The sequence below is a fragment of the Leuciscus leuciscus genome, assembly GCF_965113295.1.
Source record: "Leuciscus leuciscus genome assembly, chromosome: 5".
In the NCBI taxonomy this organism is placed as follows: domain Eukaryota; kingdom Metazoa; phylum Chordata; class Actinopteri; order Cypriniformes; family Leuciscidae; genus Leuciscus; species Leuciscus leuciscus.
Window position 1 is genome coordinate 3,254,736 of NC_138729.1, and position 21,269 is coordinate 3,276,004.

At 36.6% G+C, this 21,269-nt stretch overlaps 1 protein-coding gene and 1 long non-coding RNA gene across 4 annotated transcripts in view; one reads left to right on the top strand and one right to left on the bottom strand.

Moving 5' to 3' along the window:
- znf618 (zinc finger protein 618) overlaps positions 1–20,894 on the bottom strand; it is a 49,168-nt gene extending 28,274 nt beyond the window's left edge. For 2 of the 3 annotated variants that reach the window (XM_082170504.1, XM_082170502.1), the window contains exons 1-6: positions 20,414–20,894; positions 17,636–17,714; positions 5,806–6,079; positions 3,198–3,275; positions 2,620–2,667; positions 2,359–2,448 (exon numbers count right to left, since the gene is read on the bottom strand). In XM_082170504.1, the coding sequence (XP_082026630.1) occupies positions 2,359–2,448; positions 2,620–2,667; positions 3,198–3,275; positions 5,806–6,046 (457 nt within the window). In that variant the 5' untranslated portion in view covers positions 6,047–6,079; positions 17,636–17,714; positions 20,414–20,894. The other variant, XM_082170503.1, reaches the window with a different exon arrangement.
- On the top strand, positions 590–16,182 carry LOC309499353. The gene is made up of 2 exons (XR_014206224.1): positions 590–1,965; positions 15,121–16,182. It is a non-coding gene; the product is annotated as an uncharacterized lncRNA (long non-coding RNA).
- Positions 20,895–21,269: the final 375 nt, after the last annotated feature.

Sequence of the window (21,269 nt, forward strand, 5' to 3'; positions counted from 1 at the left end):
CAGCAATTAATGTCAAGATGTTTATACATATTTACCATCAGCTTTTATGGGGAATTTTTTGTGTGTGTAGGATCAAGATCAACAAAGTTTGGTTCTGTTAATTAGGAATGGTTTAGGTAAAAGTTCTATTGACAGCTTAAAAAGAAAAGGGGGAAAAAAGACAGCTTTCTTCATATTTTCCTCTTTAAATTGAGACATTTTCCACAAATATAGTCCAAAATAGGACCCAAAACACCTGGGAAATTATCAGTAGTCAACCTTCAGAAAATGTTGACCGTCAACCAAAATGTAATATGTTGGAGATGAAACTAAAGACATTGAGCCGTTTTATTTTTTCTGCATTTTATATGAGGTTAGTACGGAGACCCTGAAGGGACCTTTGCAAAAAGAAAAAAAATATACAGATTTGCAAATGCTCACGAGAATAAACTTTTGCGTGCTCACGCATTACAATTTCCGGTTTGCGTTATAGTGTCATTACTACAAAATGTGGGAATAGGGATGAAATAGGTTAATAAAGAAAAATATCTATATGTAAAACTTTATCGATTAAAATAACTAGCCCTAAATTTGGCACTAAAAAACACATCGACTTACGCCTGAGAGAAACACCTGAACTTGACGCACAACGTAATGACGAACACGGTTGCCCAGCCCTGTGTGTTTGAACCGCGAGAGGCATCAATTGCCGTCATTTCGTTGTGTGTCAAGTTCAGGTGTTTCTCTCAGGCGTAAGTCGATACGGACGGCCGACTGCCTTTAATGGACTTCCAAAGTCATCCAGCCATTCACTGCCTCTTGGAAGAGCCAGGAATTTTTTTTATATAACTCCGATTGTATTCGTCTGAAAGAAGAATGTCATATACACCTAAGATGATGTCAGGGTGAGTAAATCATGGGCTAATTTTCATTTTTGGGTGAACTATCCCTTTAAAGAAAAGCATTGGATTGATCCTGGTAATATTTTTTTTATTTTTTTTAACGGCAAAGCAGCAACAGGGTAATATTTTGTCTATATTTTGGGGTATATTTTATATAATAGTTAAACCAACAAAAAACATGGGATTTGTGATTACAAAATAAGTCATTATCATATTTGTGGAAAGTACCTTGAAAGACTATTAAGTTATTTAAATTTCATTCATCGGTTCATTAAAGCGCCTGAACTGAAAGGTTTGAGGTTGAAATGTCAGATGGTCTGGTTTTGTTCTCGGTCTATATGGTCTTGACACTCTGCCCTTTCTAACAGATATTTCTCATAGGTTTTACAATGTAAAAACCAAATTACCCATACATGGATCAACTGAATACTGAGACATTTAAAACAGCTGTGACAGCAACCATGTGCTTCCTGACATACTACAGGTGCTGGTCATAAAATTAGAATATCATCAAAAAGTTGATTTATTTCAAGAATTCAACTTAACAGGTGAAACTAATATATTATATAGACTCATTACATGCAAAGTGAGATATTTCAAGCCTTTATTTGTTATAATTTTGATGATTATGGCTTGCAGCTTATGAAACCCACGAAATCAAAATCCCAGAAAATTAGAATATTACATGAAATCACACAGTAATTACACAGTAATACCATGGTCATTGAACAAGGTTTTGGTTCTTTTGGCAGTGTGGGCCGGTGCAAATCCTGCTGGAGAATGAAGTCAGCATCTCCATAAAGCTTGTCTGCTGAAGGAAACATGAAGTGCTCTGGAAATGTCCCGGTAGACGCTGTGTTGAGTGGACAGCACAGTGGACCAACACCAGCCGATGACACGGCTCCCCAAACCAACACAGACTGTGGAAACTTCACACTGGACTTCAAGCATCTTGGATTGTGTGCCTCTCCATTCTTCCTCCAGACTCTGGGACCTTGGTTTCCAAATGAGATGCAAAATTTGCTCTCATCAGAAAAGAGGACTTTGGTCCACTGTGCTTTATTAAATCCAGAGTCAACGCAGCGTCTACCAGGACATTTCCAGAGCACTTCATGCTTCCTTCATTCTCCAGCAGGATTTGCACCGGCCCACACTGCCAGAAGAACCAAAACCTGGTTCAATGACCATGGTATCACTGTGTAATTACTGTGTGATTTCATGTAATATTCTAATTTTCTGGGATTTTGATTTTGTGGGTTTCATAAGCTGTAAGCCATAATCATCACAATTATAACAAATAAAGGTTTGAAATATCTCACTTTGCATGTAATGAGTCTATATAATATATTAGTTTCACCTGTTAACTTGAATTCTTGAAATAAATCAACTTTTTGATGATATTCTAATTTTATGACCAGCACCTGTCATAAACCAAGAGCTATATATTACAAATGAAAAGAGGGAATCCACATCTCACCATCAACAGCATGGAGGTCTCGGTGCTCCTGAAAACAGCTGTAGTACTTGTATTTTTTCCCACATACGTCACATGTATAACGGAAAGAACCTGGATTAGGGGAAAAAAAACAGACTTCTATGAATAGAAACTTTAGATATCATTGTGTGACAAGATGTTTGGACAAAACTCTCTCTGTCACAGTTTTATCCACTTTATTTAGAAAATTCCAGGACAATTACCCAAATATCTGTCCCATGAATAAGAAAATGTGCAACTCACTATTGATTCCCAGAGATGCTCCTTCTCCTGAAGCTGTGCCCTCGGCCTCTAAATAAAACCACACAAATACAGACAGATTCATAAACTGGTTATGTAATAAGGAATTTTATGATTCTGGAAATAGGATATTTCACCCAAAATTGAAAAATCTCCCATCATTTACTAACCCTCATGACATCCCTAATGTATTTGACTTTCTGTCTTCAGATAAACACAAACGGATATTTTTAGGAAAAGAATGCATCTCTTTGAGCCCATATAATGCTATCGAATGGCTGCCGCTCAGTTGACGCTTAAAAACCACACAAAGCGATTGTGACGGCGATCCATACGACCCCAGCGGATGAATCACTGTCTTCCGAAGCAAAACAATATGTGTGTGGAAGAAAAATACTCTATATATTTTATTAACCGTCTCAAAAGAGTCATTTGTTTGTGTGTCAGATGTTTGCTGTGGTGAGAAACCATCAATATGATAGAAAGACGTGTTTAGTCTGTTTACTGTAAACTTCATTTGCAGTTCTGAGAACTTACAACTATCCTAAATCAAATTCAGTAGGTCAAGAATGGGACGGCACCTGTGTGAGCTCGGACATGCGTCTGAAAGCAGTTGTAGTATTTGTACTTCTTCCCACATACTCCACAGATGTAAGAGCCTGTAAGAGAGAGAACGGAAAGATCACAGTCAGACAAATGTGTTTCAAGTGTTAGTAAGGTGTGATTACACCATCAGGCCGGTCACACGGCTTACACTTTAACACAAGCTGTGAAACTACAAGGTGTTTCCTTGGAGAGAGAAATAAACAGATTTCATTCAGATACTTCAGCAAATATCCACTTCTCAGTTCTGATTTGCTCACTATATAAAATCACGGTCAACCAATATTTATTGCCATGGCCGATATTTGGCATTTATTAATGATCACATCGGCCGATAAGTGTTCCTGTTTTGCAAGTACCTTATTTTGACGCCACTGAAAACATGTTAATATCTCAGAAAATGTAGTGCTTCATGACACTTTAATAAAAAATGTAAAGTTCCCCTGTAGTCAATAATTGTATCCCTTAAAACTCATCTTTGATCACCAAAATGACATATTTAAAAGTTTTTTCTTCCCATCTTAAAATATCTTGAATGTAACTCGACACTAGGGATGTCAACGATTAATCGACGATCGATTAATTGTCGATAATACATTTAATCGATACAACTTATCGATCATCGATTAAGCAGGTCTTCATGCGCGTGCGCGCTGCTCAACCGTGAAACATGTAAAGCGAGCGCGTCGGAGTTATGTTTTACACCTTTCATCATGACTATAAGTTTGCGTGTGCATTCGCAGCCTTTTGTTTTGTGCAAATGTAAGTTGTAATACTGTTTATTTTCTGTAGGCCTATCTATATCTGATTTATCTCATATTGGATGCATTAGGTTAAGAATGAACTCTGTAGTAAAGCGTCAGCTTCAGCGCGCGCAGCTCAAACGGCAGTGCACGACTAATAATGACTATTGGGACTGTAATATTACATAACATTATAAAGAGAACAATATTGTAATAAAACATTGTGAATTATTTGGGTTTAGTTGCTGTGTCGCGTTGCTCCAGGAAGAGCGCGTCCACAACATGAGTAGTTCTGAATGAATTCAGACTAAGTGACGTGCCGTAACTTAGTTCAAGTTCACTTGTGCATGAATTTGCGTCATTTTGTGCAGATATAATTTGTAATATTATGTTTATTTTTAATATATCTGAATAATCTCTTATAGGATGTGTTTCTTTTAGATAAATAACGTGCTAGCAAAGTGCTCCAGTTTAACGGTAGCAGATTCATTCAGCGCGTGCAGTTGTTCCAGGAAGAGCGCGTCCACAACAGTCACACATTCTAAGCGCATATGAGGCGGCGTTGGTGACACGTTGTATTAGTAGTTATATTTGATTATTAAGTAATTAATTTAATTATCAATCACATCGAAACATTTTACAATCCTACTAGCCCTTTATTTATATTTAAAACCATTCTAATTGATTTGGTGAGGAACATATAGCGTTTTGAGCAGCATTTGCAGACCCTGTCATGCTGTCATAGCCACTGCAGTAGACGCATATCGCAGTATTAAGGCTAAAGATTAATCGATTAATTGATCGTTAATTTAAACGACGATCGATCATGGGAATTTGTGAAAATTGACATCCCTACTCGACACCCTTGCTTCATTTAGTATACGCGGTTCTATGAATATGCAAATGAGCCCCGCCTCCACTCACTCACTCAGCTCAGAGATCCACTGGTTGACGATCACACGTTGATCTGATTGGTTACAAGGTAGTTTGTGACGTCAGAAACACCAGCGATTTCAAAGTGTGTTTTTGAGACTGTCTTTGGTTCACTGCAGTTTTAAGGAGAAAATACTCAGCAATGGTGTCGACTTATGAATTTACACATGGTTTGAATGAATGAATGAGGCATTTATATAGTGCTTTCACATGTACTACTGTACACCCAAAGCACTTTACAATCATGTTGGGGTCTCTCCTCAACCACCACCAGTTTGCAGCATCCACAGCACAACGGCACCAGTGTGCTCACCACACACCAGATAGGTGGAGAGGAGAGAGAATGATAGGGCCAATTTAATGGATGGGGAATGTAAAGGCCAATGAAGGGAATTTGGTCAGGACACCCGGGTTACACCCCTACTCTTTATGGGAAGTGCCATGGGATTTTTAATGACCACAGAGAGTCAGGACCTCGGTTTAATGTCTCATCCAAAGCATATTAAAAACACCACATAGACATATAAAAAAAACATTAAAAGCTTGATTTTCACCACAAACAAATCTGTCAATCATCAATCATGACATCATTCCTGACAAACATAAAACAGAATATAAAGTAATAAAGAAGGTGGAGACTTCAAGATTGCATAACCTTTTCACTAATAAAGTCACATTTACACCTACACTACTGGTCAAAAGTTTGAAATAATAATAAATAAATAAAAAGTTTTTTGAAAGAAGTCTCTTCTGCTCATCAAGGTTGCATGTACTGACAAAAATAAAATGTTGTATTGTAAAATACTATTACAACTTAATTCCAAGCTTTTGACAAGTAGTGTGTGTATATATGAGGGATACACATGGCACCCATTTGTAGAATGTCTCATGACTAAAAACTATTTCATACCTTGTGTTTGCGAGTTGCGAGAGCTCCCCAAAACCACACAGATCTCAGCCGGTATGTTCCCGTCACTCGCTTTGCCGTTACTGGCCACAGACTCGGCGGTGGACGCCACCTCGGTCTTTACGGTGACTGAGGGGAGCTTCGGGGAGGTTGTCGGGACCGCTTGCGTGGCTCCTGCCTCAGTCGGGACCACAGCTGTGTCCTTCGGCTCCTGGCTGGGGTTAGGAACCTCCTGACAACTCATGACTCCACGACTGCTCAGCAAGAGCAAAGGAAACTGGAAAAAAACAAAAACAGGAGGCGGCATTTAAAAGGGGACCTGATATGCTCATTTTCAAAGTCTTGATTTATTTGTATTTATTTTATTTGAGGGGGGGGGGCTCTACTCCATAAGGGTTATCTTATGATGCTTGAATGCTCACTAAGCATTTAAAAAAAAAACTTTTTTCCCCTCATATTCTCCATTGTTGCGGCTCCTCTCTTCCCAGTCTGTCAGTAACGCTCTGTTTAGTTCCTGTCTCTAAGAAGCCCCTCCTTCTGAAAAGCACACTGTGCTCTGATTGGTCGGCTGGAGCAGTGTGTTGTGATTGGTCAAGCGGATATTGTGACGTGTTCGTTCCCGGAAGAAACTCAAGACTACAATGGAGGCGTTTCAGGGGTTCAGAAACACTGATATAGAGAAGAACTGGAGCTTTGCAGAGATTTTTCAAGCTCAAACAGCAACATTACACACTAAAGAAAGATGAACATGTTAAAAAGCATAAGATGTCCTCTTTAAGTGCCCAAATGTGAATTTGGGGCAATCCATGTCTTGTACACTATTAAAATACAATAAGAACAAGATCAGAGAAGAACTAGAAGCAATCAAATTCAGAAACTCTATACAGTAGCATTATCTAATTTAAACTTGAATTTTGTAATGCAGAGGAACTGTTTTGAAGCATACAATATTTCCCTTCTGTGTGGGAGACATTCATAACAGTTCAGAATAGTGGAGATTTATGTTTTAGAGAACTACAATTGTATATGCATTACCCAGAACTCTCTGCAGAGAAATACAATAAACTTGATACATGTGTCTGCAATCTACAGCTCTATCTAGCTCTATCTATATCTACCAGAGTTTTCTTTGAGGAGGAAAGAGAAAATATAATGCAAAAAAATAAAAATTAAAATAAAATGCTAAATATCACAAAACATGAAATTGATTTATGCATAAATCACTATTTTTGGCTCATCAACATCATCAGCTGATAAAATTGCTTGTGATTGTGAGGGGGAAGACATAACGGATATTAGAATTTGAATTATTTTACAACCAGTTTTCTTTTTCAGGTCTACAACCATGGCTGTGTCTGGAATCGAGTACTTCCCTACTACAGTACATAGTGTGCAAGAAACAGCACAGCAAAAAAAAAGTAGTACATCTGAATGCATAGTATTCAAAAAACAGTAGTGAAAAGTCCCCGGATGACCTACTACTTCCTCCGAGACTCTGTGGTGAGTATTCAATGGACACTTTACTATCCCATGAGGCCACGGGAGAGGATTTATGAATGACACTGCATTTAGGCGCCAAGTTGTCTGCGCTGTCAAAATAAAAGTCCTGCTTCCGACACTTATCAGCCAAACAGAACAACTTATTGGTCAATGCTAAAAAAAATAAAAAAAAATAAAAAAAAAGTATATCACCACTATTAATAACAATAATAATGTTGATATAGTTTTTGATGACCGACGGCCAACACATTCAATAAATGATATTACACAGTTTAATTTAAAGACTGTAAATAACACAATCATACCAATTGCTGCAATTAAATATATATTTTACATAATATTTATTCAAATAAATGTGTTCCGGTATGCCTGCATTTAGTAGCTGTGTTCTCAGCACTGTCAAAATAAAAGTCCCTTACAACACTTATTGGCCAAACAGAAAACGTATTGGCTGATGCCAATATATAAATAACCAATAATTACAACATTTATAATAATAACAACAACACTGGAAATCAAATCATGCTAGTAGCCGTGTTATGGATCACATTAGTTGGTTTCTTCAAACAAACCAGCCACTTAGCTTACGTCTTTCTTGGTTTTTGAAACGTGGTTCCAGGTAGGGATGCACCGAAATGAAAATTCTTGGCCGAAACCGAAAACCGAAAAAGAGGAAACTAAGGCCGAAAACCGAAAAACCGAAATAAATTATGCCAATTATTAGTACCATTGCATTTATGGCTATGCCTGTGTACTAACTTTACTATAATCAAGGCATTGCATAAATTAATATTAAAGTTTCAAAGAATAAATCAATTAAAATGTTATGCAAATATTTATTTAGCACATTGCAAAGTATAAAATTAAATGTTTAACTTGACCCCACTCATGTGTACATTAAATAATAATGTAAAAGCCTACTGGCCTGCAGAAAGGTTTAAAAATGAAATGTTCTCTCATAAAAACAAAGTGCATTTAGGTCAATACTGCCATAGCCCATAATAATATCTGCAGCTATATGCTCATGGACGTGAGTTGCAAAAACCATAAACAGCTAAGGTAAACACACACACCTCTGATAAATGACGGCTGGTACACGCAAGGTCTCTCGCTCCCTCTCTTTGCCGCGCGCGCGCGCTACGTCTGCGCGCTCATGCTCGCTCGCGATTCCGGGAGATTTAAACTAATTTGCGGGCATCAGGGAGTCGCTATCAATACGCAGGAGACTCCCGGAACTTCCGGAAGACTTGGGATGTCTGTGTTTTGAAAATCGCTGTCCGTGGGTCACTCTCAGATATATTGAAATACGTCCACACCGCAGATATGTTGCTTCAGACAAGCACGTGCAGGTCGCGGTATCTGCTGTTTGCGTCATCACAACATTTCCGCACTTTTCCGCAAATGCACTTTTGGGCCATTTTCGGCCGAAAATTTTCGGTGGCCGAATATTCGGTGCATCCCTAGTTCCAGGCTAAGCTGGACTCTCAGTCGTGTGCTACAGACCTTCTATTAATAGAAAGAGCAATCTAAATATACAATAAAAGGTAAATAAAGAAATAAAACACCAAATGAACATGCCTTGACTGAAACGTTTCTGTCATGACTAAAATGCTCAAATTTAAAACAAATACAAAGCAATAATTTTTTTTTTTTTCTTCTTTTCTTCAAAAAAAAAAAAAAGCCAGCACACACTATGGTACAGTGATAGCACCTCTTAATTACATGTCCTTCACAAAAAGAGCCAGGAGGCATTATTAGTGCACACAGGTGCGCTCTTTCACCAATTCATTTTCAAAACCAACTCCAAACTGTGGTAAGAGAATTTCAACACTGTCACCTAATGAGAATTTATTACTCTCAGGCTATTTCAGGAGATGACTGGAAGAGATTAGACCGACAGCCCTAGTTTCCTTGAACCAGAATACACTGACACGTTCCCATCATGAAAAACCCTGGCACGCCTGTACCACTTTCATAAAAATGAATCATGTGAAAAAAATGAATAATTTCCTTTTTGTTTATTTGTTTTTTTCTTTTTCTTTTTACTATTTTACATTTAAATGGAAGTGGTGAAAAAAGAAATATTGCCTCTTAAATTTCATCTGAAAGAGTGGGCACCTAAAAAAAAAAAAAAAAAAAAAAGCCTTTTCAATTTATATGCTAATGATCTCCGAATTAAAATTTAATAACTGGGAGATATTGAAAAGCGCTCTTGAATTATACAAAAAATAAATCCTGAAAGAATAGACTAAAATTAGAAATTCAGGGCAGCACACAGGCCAGCGCTGAGCCCTGATTACATTTTTGATGGAAATCAAAATTGCAAAACAAGCAGGAGATGAAAAGACTGAACCTGGTCTGGGTTGGAGGGATATGCATGTATATTTCATATATTATATATATATATATGAGAAATATACATGCATATCCCTCCATCCCTCTTTTATATAAAACAGACACACCAATACATTTATATAAAATCATTACATTCCTACAATTTTGTGTGTTGTTTTTATTACTTGTATATATTTTAATTCATATTAGGGTTGTTTATTATAATATATGAAGTATACATTTTTAAAATGACTATTCAAAATGACATTCTCCACCTTTTCGTTTTATTGGATTTTTTATTATTTTCCCCCCAGAGATTTAATCGTGCGAGTGTTTCTCAGAGATCAGAGGAGGAAGAGCACGTTTGCGGTTGGGTGTTATTATTATAACCTGCAGTTATTATTTTACCCGATGAAGACTGAGACAAGCCATACACCACAAATATGGGTTACATGATCTATTCTTTTGCGTCATCAACATGTTATCGGTTTACGCGATTGGAAATAACAATATTGTTGCATAAACCTTTCATGTTTAATGCTTATTTAACATTTTTCTAGTGATAAAGTGCGTTTATGAATGGTTTAAATCATAAAACTAGAACAAAATTAATAAAACTAAACCAAGAAACTGATCCCATGAAGGAAACCCCTAAAAGTTTCTATATATGAAGCGCCTAAAAGAACCATTCAAGGTTCTACATAGAACCTGTTCTTCTAAGAGTAAGAGCCATCAGCTAAACATCTTTATTTAATGAAAACAAAGACAAAAAATATTTGTCTACAAGCTTTTTCCCATGTCAAGTGAAGTCACCTTCATTTATATAGCGCTTAGCAAATGACTAAGACGAGACACCAATGTCGTTAAAGAATAACTGTGACTATATCAAGGCAATATCGTAAAAAAGACGAGAATAAAATGTAGTTAAAAATAGAAACTAGAGGAGACAAAATATTACAGACTGTTTTTACAAGCCTCTTCGAGCTTTCATTACGTCAAGAGTTTAAATCCCCCAATCAGAGATTTTCTCTTAAATGCATAAATTTTCTGACCGGTGTTGTACTTTGTCTTTACAATCTGGCAACCCTGCGCACGCATGCACACGCACGCACGCACGCACGCACGCACACACTCACGCACACACTCTCTCTATACTGATGATCTGAAAACACTGACAAACATGTACGCTGGAGTTCAGCGATCTCCATCGAGATATTCTGGTTAAATAAAAGTGTCTTTGAGCCAGTCTGTGTTCTGTCACGAGACGATTGCGCTGTTTGTTTGCGGTTAAATCTGCCATCTAAGCTTCTCAGTGATCAACTGTAAGAAATCCAAACATGAATCTCGACTTTTTGTGATCGTGGTTGCTGAGTGAATGCACTTACTCATTTTGTCAAGTCTTTTTTGCTGCTGTTTTAACAGAAAAACATTGAAAGTAATTTGGTTTTCCTTTGCTCTTGCAAAGTAATTTGGAATTACTATTAGGAATTTCACGGTTTTATATTTTGAGAAAAGCTTTACCCGTTTTCATAATATAGTGTGTTAATTTGATAGCTTATAATAAACCAGGGAACTAGGTGAGGTCAAATAAACCATGCTTTCGATAGACATTCTCTTGATTTGTGCTTATAGGTGAAAGTGCAAAAATTTATGAAATGTAAAAATAAATTCTCAGATGACAACAATCGTTGCTATTATAAATTTCAGCCATGAAATCGTGATTATGCAGCATGACGAAAAAATATTTTCATTGACTAAAACTAGACTTAAATGCCATTGACAAAACCATACAAACCCAGACTGGTTTAGATCTGGTTCAGCGGGCTCACAAACGCTCGCTATCCACCTTTCTCCTAACAAGCCTATACTGTGTGTTCCACTCAAACAGACAAACAAATCATTTTAAAAACATAAGGTTGCACTACAAACAATGCACATCAGATATCTGTCACTTTGCTCACAACTGACTGGCACAGTTTTGGTAAGCAATCTCTAAGCCAGAATAAACCTGCTCCAGAACCGTGTTACGCAAGTTATCATGGTGATAAACATGAAAAAACAGGCAGCAACTGAAACCGGCTTCATGCAACAAAAGCAGTATAAGCTAGACTAATTATGATAAAAACTACATTTGACAGCACTACTACGACTAAGACTAAATTTAAAAAGCATTGCAAGTGGTGCTTCATGCAAAATTATAATCCAAATTTCAAGGGCGTTTGGAGCGTAAATGCATGGGATTTAGCAAGCGCCACTAATAATAAAAGGGTGAGGAAATGTAGCACAATTATTATAAATCTGCCCAGAACTGGCAACCCTCCAAAGTATCCGAGCAAAAAGACCCGTACCAAAAGAGGCCATCAAGAAGCCGACGGCAACTCACAGTCCACCGTGACATAACATGTACACGACTAATTACTACATGAAAAATGTGGCTGCACTTTATTTTACAGTATGTGTACTTACAGTGTGCTCAGCTAAGAGAGTACTGGTTAATATAAGGTAACTACATGGGTCAGGGTTAGTACCTAGGTATTACCCAGTTACTGTAATGGCTAGAACAAGTACATACATGTACATGGGGAACGGGACTGTCAGATAAAGTGATACCAAAAAATGTAAAGGACAAAAACATATTCCACAGAGCAGACGCAGATGTAAATGTTCTGCTATTAACAACAACACTGGCCGACAACGTGTAAAAAGTAATGCTGATCACCAATATATTTGAGACTATGACCAACCGATGCCGATCCAATCACCAATGCTTAAGGTCATTTTCAAGCTAAAAATGCCACACACTGCAAAATGACATTATATTTAGTGAAATATTATACATTATGTATTTTTAGAGCTTGAAAGTCCTGCAACCTATTGATTTTCATTGAATGGGAAAAAAAAAAATCTTTTGTATTCCACAGAACATTTAATGCCGTGAATGAGTGAATTTTCATTTTTTGGGTGAACTATTGCTTTCAGATTCTAGAGTACGTCTGAGTCTCTAACCAAATGCAAGCACATTTGCGACACTGGCCATGTTTGTGCAAAAGGTCAGATTTTCTTGCTTCCACTCAAGCACACTAGATGCTCTTTGGAAATTTCACAAATCATGCTGGGATAACATGGATCATCAGTTGTGAACAATCGCATGTCAGTTTGAGTGAGATCTGCCATTCCCAAAGCAAAACCAGGACATGCCAAATAATGACAAAATATGCATATTATACACAATACAATATAACTTAATGACCAGTTTTAATGACTTGTATGAACAACAAATTGGCCTTTTCAACTTAAAAGAAAAAACTTATAAAATAACATTTTAATAGTAAGAAACAAAAGTTATAAATAAAGACAAACGAAAAACAACAAAAACTTAAAGAAATATTTGAATTTTAAAACAAAATAGATTACTGGTTGCAAGGCACTTTATTGCTTAGTAATCTCATCCTAAATTATGTATTATTCGAAAGATTAAACGTTTAAATGAATCCTGTGAAAACCGTTCCTGAAATTGGCCGTTGTGTTACCAGGAAAATATTTCATTAAAAGCTTTTAATGAGCTCATTTTTCCATGATATCAACTTCAAATCTTTGAACACAACTTGGTTAGACACATGGCTTTAATTTTCGAGTCCAAATTATATTGTAAAATATACATTTTATGTAAAATAAATGTTTAGTTCAGTAGATTTGCTTTACAGTAAACTTTGTAGAAGCTTTAACGTCAGCAATAATCTGCGGAGTGTCTTCAGAAAGAGCTCAACCGAAGCTCTGTGATCCAATGCATTCATTTCAAATTCAGATGTTAAAAACAGGAGGTGGCCGTTAAAAGGTTAAATATTAAAATAAATCTGTCAAATAATCACCATGGCTTAAAGGGATTGTTATCTCAAAACTTAAATTCCTGTCATTTTCTCAGTGGCTCCGACCCTGTCTGCATTTCTGTCTTCTGTGTAACACAAAATATGATTTTCATGGAAAATGGCTAAATGTTTTTTTTTGATTGTTTGTTTTTGGTCTAGACAATAAAAGGGTGGTTTTGGACTCCAAGGACTTCGATAGTACTTGTGTAATGTTCCACAGAGGAAAGGATGTCACAAGTTTCTACCAACATGAATGAAGAATAATTAAATGAATTAATGTTTATTAGGTGGCAGTTTGTCCTGAGGCGAGGTTGGGCAGATGAGACGTTTCCCACGTTGCAGAAGGGCTTGGACTGTTTCTGTACTGAGAATAACATCATGAAAGTAATCTTTCAGACTCTGGGTTTAAGCAGGAGGTGTCAGTCTGCCGTGAGATAGCTTAGCTTTACGTATGTCCAGATATTTAGTGTGTGTGAGGAGTCACTGGAGCAAAGTTACCTTCTGCAGCTCAACGAATAAAAAAAAAACATAAAACCATAAGTCCAGACTAATGACAGATATATTCTTGTGTTTTTAAAACCAAGAAAGACGTAAGCTAGTGGCTGGTTTGTTTTTAGAAACCAGCTAATATGATCCATAACACAGCTACTAGCATGATTTGATTTCCAGTGTTGTTGTTGTTATAAATGTATAAATTATTGGTTATTTATATATTGGCATCAGCCAATACGTTTTCTGTTTGGCCAATAAGTGTTGTAAGGGACTTTTATTTTGACAGTGCTGAGAACACAGCTACTAAATGCAGGCATACCGGAACACACATTTATTTGAATAAATATTATGTAAAATATATATTTAATTGCAGCAATTGTTATGATTGTGTTATTTACAGTCTTTAAATTAAACTGTGTAATATCATTTATTGAATGTTTTGTCCGTCAGTCAACAAACCATATTAACATTAGTATTGTTATTATTAGTGGTGATAGATATATATATATATATACACATACATACACACATATATACAGGTGCTGCTCATAAAATTAGAATATTATCAAAAAGTTGATTTATTTCAAGAATTCAACTTAACAGGTGAAACTAATATATTATATAGACTCATTACATCCAAAGTGAGATATTTCAAGCCTTTATTTGTTATAATTTTTATGATTATGGCTTGCAGCTTATGAAACCCACGAAATCAAAATCCCAGAAAATTAGAGTATTACATGAAATCACACAGTAATTACACAGTAATACCATGGTCATTGAACAAGGTTTTGGTTCTTCTGGCAGTGTGGGCCGGTGCAAATCCTGCTGGAGAATGAAGTCAGCATCTCCATAAAGCTTGTCTGCTGAAGGAAGCATGAAGTGCTCTGGAAATGTCCCGGTAGACGCTGCGTTGAGTGGACAGCACAGTGGACCAACACCAGCCGATGACATGGCTCCCCAAACCAACACAGACTGTGGAAACTTCACACTGGACTTCAAGCATCTTGGATTGTGTGCCTCTCCATTCTTCCTCCAGACTCTGGGACCTTGGTTTCCAAATGAGATGAGATCAGAAAAGAGGACTTTGGTCCACTGTGCTTTATTAAATCCAGAGTCAACGCAGCGTCTACCAGGACATTTCCAGAGCACTTCATGCTTCCTTCATTTTCCAGCAGGATTTGCACCGGCCCACACTGCCAGAAGAACCAAAACCTGGTTCAATGACCATGGTATTACTGTGTAATTACTGTGTGATTTCATGTAATATTCTAATTTTCTGGGATTTTGATCTCGTGGGTTTCATAAGCTGTAAGCCATAATCATCACAATTATAACAAATAAAGGCTTGAAATATCTCACTTTGCATGTAATGAGTCTATATAATATATTAGTTTCACCTGTTAAGTTGAATTCTTGAAATGAATAAACTTTTTGATGATATTCTAATTTTATGACCAGCACCTGTATATATAAATTTTATTATGTAATAAAGTTGTTGTTTTAATTAAGTAATGGTTTTAGTTTTAGTTACTAATAAAAACTGTATATTGAAGAAAAAAAAAAGACATTACTTCAATTTTTTGGGGCTAAATATTTCAGCAATAGAAATTATATAAATGTATACAGAAATATAACTCATTCAACAAATATTTGCCATTTCATTTCCAAATCAATACAGACTCCCCAGAAGAAGAAAAAAAAAGAAGAAAAAATGTACACATCCATAATTTGGTCCTAATTTCCTCTCTGAGACCTCTGAACTGTGGCGGTTTAGCAGCGAGAGTGGAAGAGTTTGCTATGAGCAACAGACAGTATGGAGTCAATGTAGCATATTATGAAATCTATGTTTCCAGAGTGATGCAACGTTAATAATTACCAGAATAAAAAATAAGGCACAAATTTACATAAAGGCAGTTGGGCTTAGCATTATCCTACAGAGCCGCAATATCAGAGAGTCATTTTGTATTCATTGCTTTTGGGAAAAAGCAGGACATTAATGGAGTTTCTAAAGGATTTAAAGGAAAACACAGCATGCATCATCTGTGTTAATTTATAGCTTAGTTGCTTCATTTTATGAAGAATTTCAAGGAATAGTTCACCAAAAATATATACTGTCGTCATTCACTCAGTGTCACGTTGAACACTTCTAATTCATTATTTTCAAAGACATTTTAAAATATATTTTTCAAGGTAAAGGTAAATTATTAAAGTCACGCCACATTTTACAACCTGAAGTAAATCTCTTAAGGTCTTAATTTACTTTAACACACAGTCGTGCATGTCTACAGTGGTCCTCAGTATAGTGTAAGAAAAATGATCAAATTTCAAAACGGTCCTTGCAAAATTGGTATTGGTGGATTCTGCATGACCCAAGAAACCCGTAGACACCAAGATCAAGATTTAACCCGTAGACAAGATTTTCTGATCAACATTTCAAAAGTTATGAGCAAAATTGTTCAAATCTTATGGCCTGTAGGTGGCGCTGTTCCCAAATTTGGAACATACCCTCAGATCAAGGTGCTGATGAAGTACACCAAATTTAATTTCAATAGATCAAAGTTTTGCCAAGATATGGCATATAATCTAAATTGTGTCGACACGGTTAGCTTCACATCATCATAACTTTTGAACAAAAATTAATATTAACATTTTGTTCAGTCATTTCAACGTGGCTTGGCCCAGGGATCATCTGACAAAATGTTAAATACTAGTGGTGAAGAAAAAATGGATTACAGTACATTTAAAAACAGCGACTACTGTAAAGGGGCGGAGTCTATACGCAAGGCTTTTTTTGTTCTCAGCATAAAAGGCAAAAAGGCATTCAAAAGTTATATCAATAATAATTTTTTAACTGCTGGTGGAGGTATAGAATTCGTCAGATTATTATTTAGGACTCAAGTGTGCATCATTTTCCTATTCACGGATCATAGGGATGCCATAGACTCCCATTCGGGATAAAAGAAAAACAATTGCAAATGCTACCGCATCTTCGGTGATTATGCAAAACTAAAAGATTTTCTTTCATTTAATGAGGCTATTCTTCATTATGATATGAGAACATGCATCTTTTATTTTCTGGGGTGTGGAGGGGCCTATTAAAATTAATTTGTATTCAGAAATAAAATGAAAAAAAAAAACATCAGAGCAGCATTAAATTCAGTATGTTAATGAATTGCATTTTTATGCATTTTTTAATAAATTGAACCAAAAAAAAAAAAAAAAAAAAACGTTTCCCATATTTCAAGTCCTTTGAAACCAAACAATAGCTTTGTGTGAAGAACAGAAAAAAAGTTGATAAAAAAATGTATTCGGCTGATAACCTTCCATCAAAGCTGTGAAATCACTGAGAAATGACTTGCACTGAGAACAAAAAATTGCAGCAGTTCAATTGGGGAATGATATTTTGAAAACAGCAGGAAAGGAAATATGACTTTAATTTGGGTCTGTTTTTCAAACAAAGACAATCGCACGGCTTCAGAACGCTCCACACAAGAGGTACAGACTACTTTACGACACTTCTACGGTGGTCCTTTAGCAGCTTCAAAGCTCAAGTCATCATAAAGTACTGCGAGTAAAGCGGAAAGACCACCGTCAACTACCTCACACGGCTTGAAACGTCCTGAGTAAAGGCAGTTTACCTTGAGGTGCAGAGCTCGAGGAGTCAGCCGCTCTCTTCTATTGCCCTCGCTCCTGAAATCAGCCAAACAAGAGGAAGATCTGAAAACAAAAGGGTTAAAAATTAGCCACTTGTTCCAAGTTACATCAACTGACATTGAAATGCAGTGGAAAATTACAGAGCTCGGACGCCTTGCATGGAAAATCCCTAAATTTATTACACAAAAGGGGGAAAGGCATGCTTCTGAAAATTTCCATGAAAATTCTATTCTTAGATTAGTAACAGTTGGAGGGCAGAGTGTGGGTTTGGTGTTTGAGCAGAAAATCCTGACCTAAACAGGCCTGATCCACCAATGTAGAGCTGAATACGACTTCCGACCAAACCATTTACAGCTCAAATTAAACCGCAGCATAAAAAGCATTAAAAAACCATGCTTTGACATTTATGCTGTGATGTTGTTTTCCTTAGGGAAGCGGGGGGGGGGGGGGGAACAAATGGAATTTATGTGGTTCCAAAGTTCTATGGACACATTGAAACCTAGGATTTTATTTCAGTTGTAAACTTAACAATAAAAGTTTTAGGATTCTTAAAATGTCAAAAGAAAAAATTCTAGCTCACATTTGTGACATAAGCCTTGAAAACATGATGATTCATGCACAAAATCAGGATTCTTTGTACAAAAGGTCAGCATGTTCCTCAAAATCATTCTGAAACGATACGCAACATGGTTTTGCCAAAACTAGCAGAGTTCATAATGTCATTAAAGAAAAGGGTGAAACAACAAATACTAAAAAAATAAATAATAATTCACAAATTCATCTACATATTCCCAATTCAACCTCTCTAAAATTGTTATGCTGATAATAACATTTGTAAATGAACTTGCCTGAATTTGGAATTAATGTTGCATGAAACTATAAAAATGCAAAGAGATGCATTTTCACTAGTGCTCTCAGACTTTGAGCCCACTAAAGATGAATTACAAATGATAATTTTTTTTACATTTTGTTCATTTGCATCAAAGGAATAGTTCACCTAAAAATAACAAATTCAGTCATTTACTCAACATCATGTTGTTCCAAACCTGCATGACTAACTTTCTTTTGTAATGTATTTGTCCATACAGTGAATGTCAATGGGGTCCAAAAGCCGTTTTGCACCCCAGCATTTTTCAGAGCATGTTTCGTGTCGCACAGAAGTCAGTCAGCCATACAGGAACGACATGAGGATGAGTAAATGATAGAATTTTTCATTTTTTAACTATCCCTTTAAAGCCTCTTACATGCTGGGCCCCTTTTTCTAAAATGAGATGATGATGAAAACAGCAGGTCATAAAGCATACTGCATTTGTCTCATGTGTATTCAGTACAAGTAAGGGAAACTATATTTCCATATACAAAAAAGCTGTCCATCTATCTATAATAGCAAGTCTGTCAATGATTGCAGTGACTGTTGAATTATTATCAGTGGCGCATTTATACATTTTGTTTTCAGGCACAAGTATTGAAAATGTACATTGACATCTTTGTTTTGATTTTTTTTCTCCAGACAGATGAAATTAAAAACAGACCCTGTCATCAAATTTCAGCCGCTGACAGAAAATTACAGAAAATAAAAGACTGCTGTACAGAACAGGAAATTGCTATTTAATGCAAACAGCGAACTAAAATGACTTTATTTTAATAACAGAAAGAAAAAAACTGATGACTTTTTTTCCTCCTTCAATTTTCACAATATACTTGAATACGTTTAAAAAAAAAATGTATTTTAACTGTTACATGCAGTGCTGCTTTCCCAGTGCATTTAAAAGGAAGTTAAAAATATTCTCACTTCCCTCGTGTAACTAGCAAAAAATCATTCCGACACCAACACGTGTGAACATTACATTTGCCTGCTTTCTGTTCATGACACCCGAACAAAATCTCGTCCATTCTGCTCCCTCTCTCAGCTCTCACTGAGCAGTACTAGATTTGCAGTTGGGCTGTGCAAAAAGGAAAAAGAAAAATCTATATGTGTGTAAAAGAAAAAAAATGCCAGATGGAAAGAGTGGCTTGTCATTTGAAGACGTTTTGTTTTCTTAACACAGAGAAAATTTGCTGCGTTACAAAAATAAAAAATAAAAATATTTAAATAAAACAATTAATACAAAACAGCATGAAGAAGTTTGTCTGAAACAACAACAAACGAATCAATCTAATTCACAAAGATAACAGGAAGTGTCGAATATGTAGAAAAAAATAAATATGCCTGCAAGCAAAATTAATTGCAATTTCTTAATTTCTCGAAATATCTCCCGACAGAGGGCGCTAATTTCGCTGCAAAAACGAAAACGACATTTACACTCTGCTTTCATCGAAAATAAACCTGTCTTTCTGTAATCACACTTCCATCACTTTCACCTGCATCAAAGTTCAGCGCGTGAAGTTGTTTAGTGCGCGAGCGAGCAGCTCGAGACACGCTTTCCTTCCCGTCGCCAGAGAAGAGTAGGGCTCCAAAAATTCACAGGAAAATTCAGCAAACATGGCTGCTGCGTGTGCTTTTTGTGTTTTCAGATTCTACCCTACCCCGTCTGATTTCAACTCCACAAATCTGCTGCAAAAGCCTCGGCTCGATACGAGCACACACACTGCAGGACACATGCAACAATTCACTGCAACACTAACTCGCTGCAAAACTTTATTTCGAAAGCAGATCCGCAAAAAGAGAAAAAAAAAAAAAAGAGAAAAAAAAATTCACCAGATCCATGCAGTGCACGACACATTCAGATCACATCTGAGAGAGAATTGGGATTCGATCTTACCGCGCGCACAAACACGAGCTCCGGATGATTGTGATCAAAGCGCCCGTTACATTGTATCATTTGTGAATGAGGAAAGACGCGCGCGCCACTTTGTTTCCTCCCAAAATGATGCGGGTCATGCGGAGAAATTTTCTGGGAATGAAGAAATCCTCCCCTTCGGGTCTCAAAATGACGAAACGAGCGGGTCTTTCCGGGGCATTTTTTTTCTCTCTCTCTCTTTCTCCCCCTCTCTCTCTCTCTCTCTCTCTCTCCTCGAGAAACAGAGCTCCAGAAATTGTTTTCAGTGAATTTGCTTCTTCTCTTCCTGATGTCTCGGTGCTATAGAAATGTTGCGGTCTGCCCCACGGACACACTCATCCGCCATCATGCTAGGGCAGGTTCTTCTCAGTTTGCAAATGCATTAATTTCACACAATGCCTTTATGAAGCTGATATCACGTCAGCTGGCCCGGCATTTGGGTTAAAAAAGCAAAATCATTTACCTGTGGGTTTCAATGCAATAGTAAATTTGTCCTTGCAAAGCAAGTTTTTATTTTTTATAAAAAATTGTACATTTATGACCAAACTTTTTTTTCTTCTGCCAAAAAAAAAAAAAAAAAAAAAACCTCTTCTGTTAGACCCACAAGTTACTTGTTTCACGGTTTTTTGCCTGAATTTTAACTAGAGACACATTTTTGTCATAATGCTTTACACAGACGCACAAACATGCAGTGAGGGACATTTTAATGCCTTGATGTATAGAAAATAAAAAATATATCAGTAGCACGTTTTTGTAGCAAAAACCATGGAAATAGCAAAGCTCGACTGGAAGGACTTTTATGTGTTCTGTGCTGTTTCCTTGTTTCCCCTCTTCACTC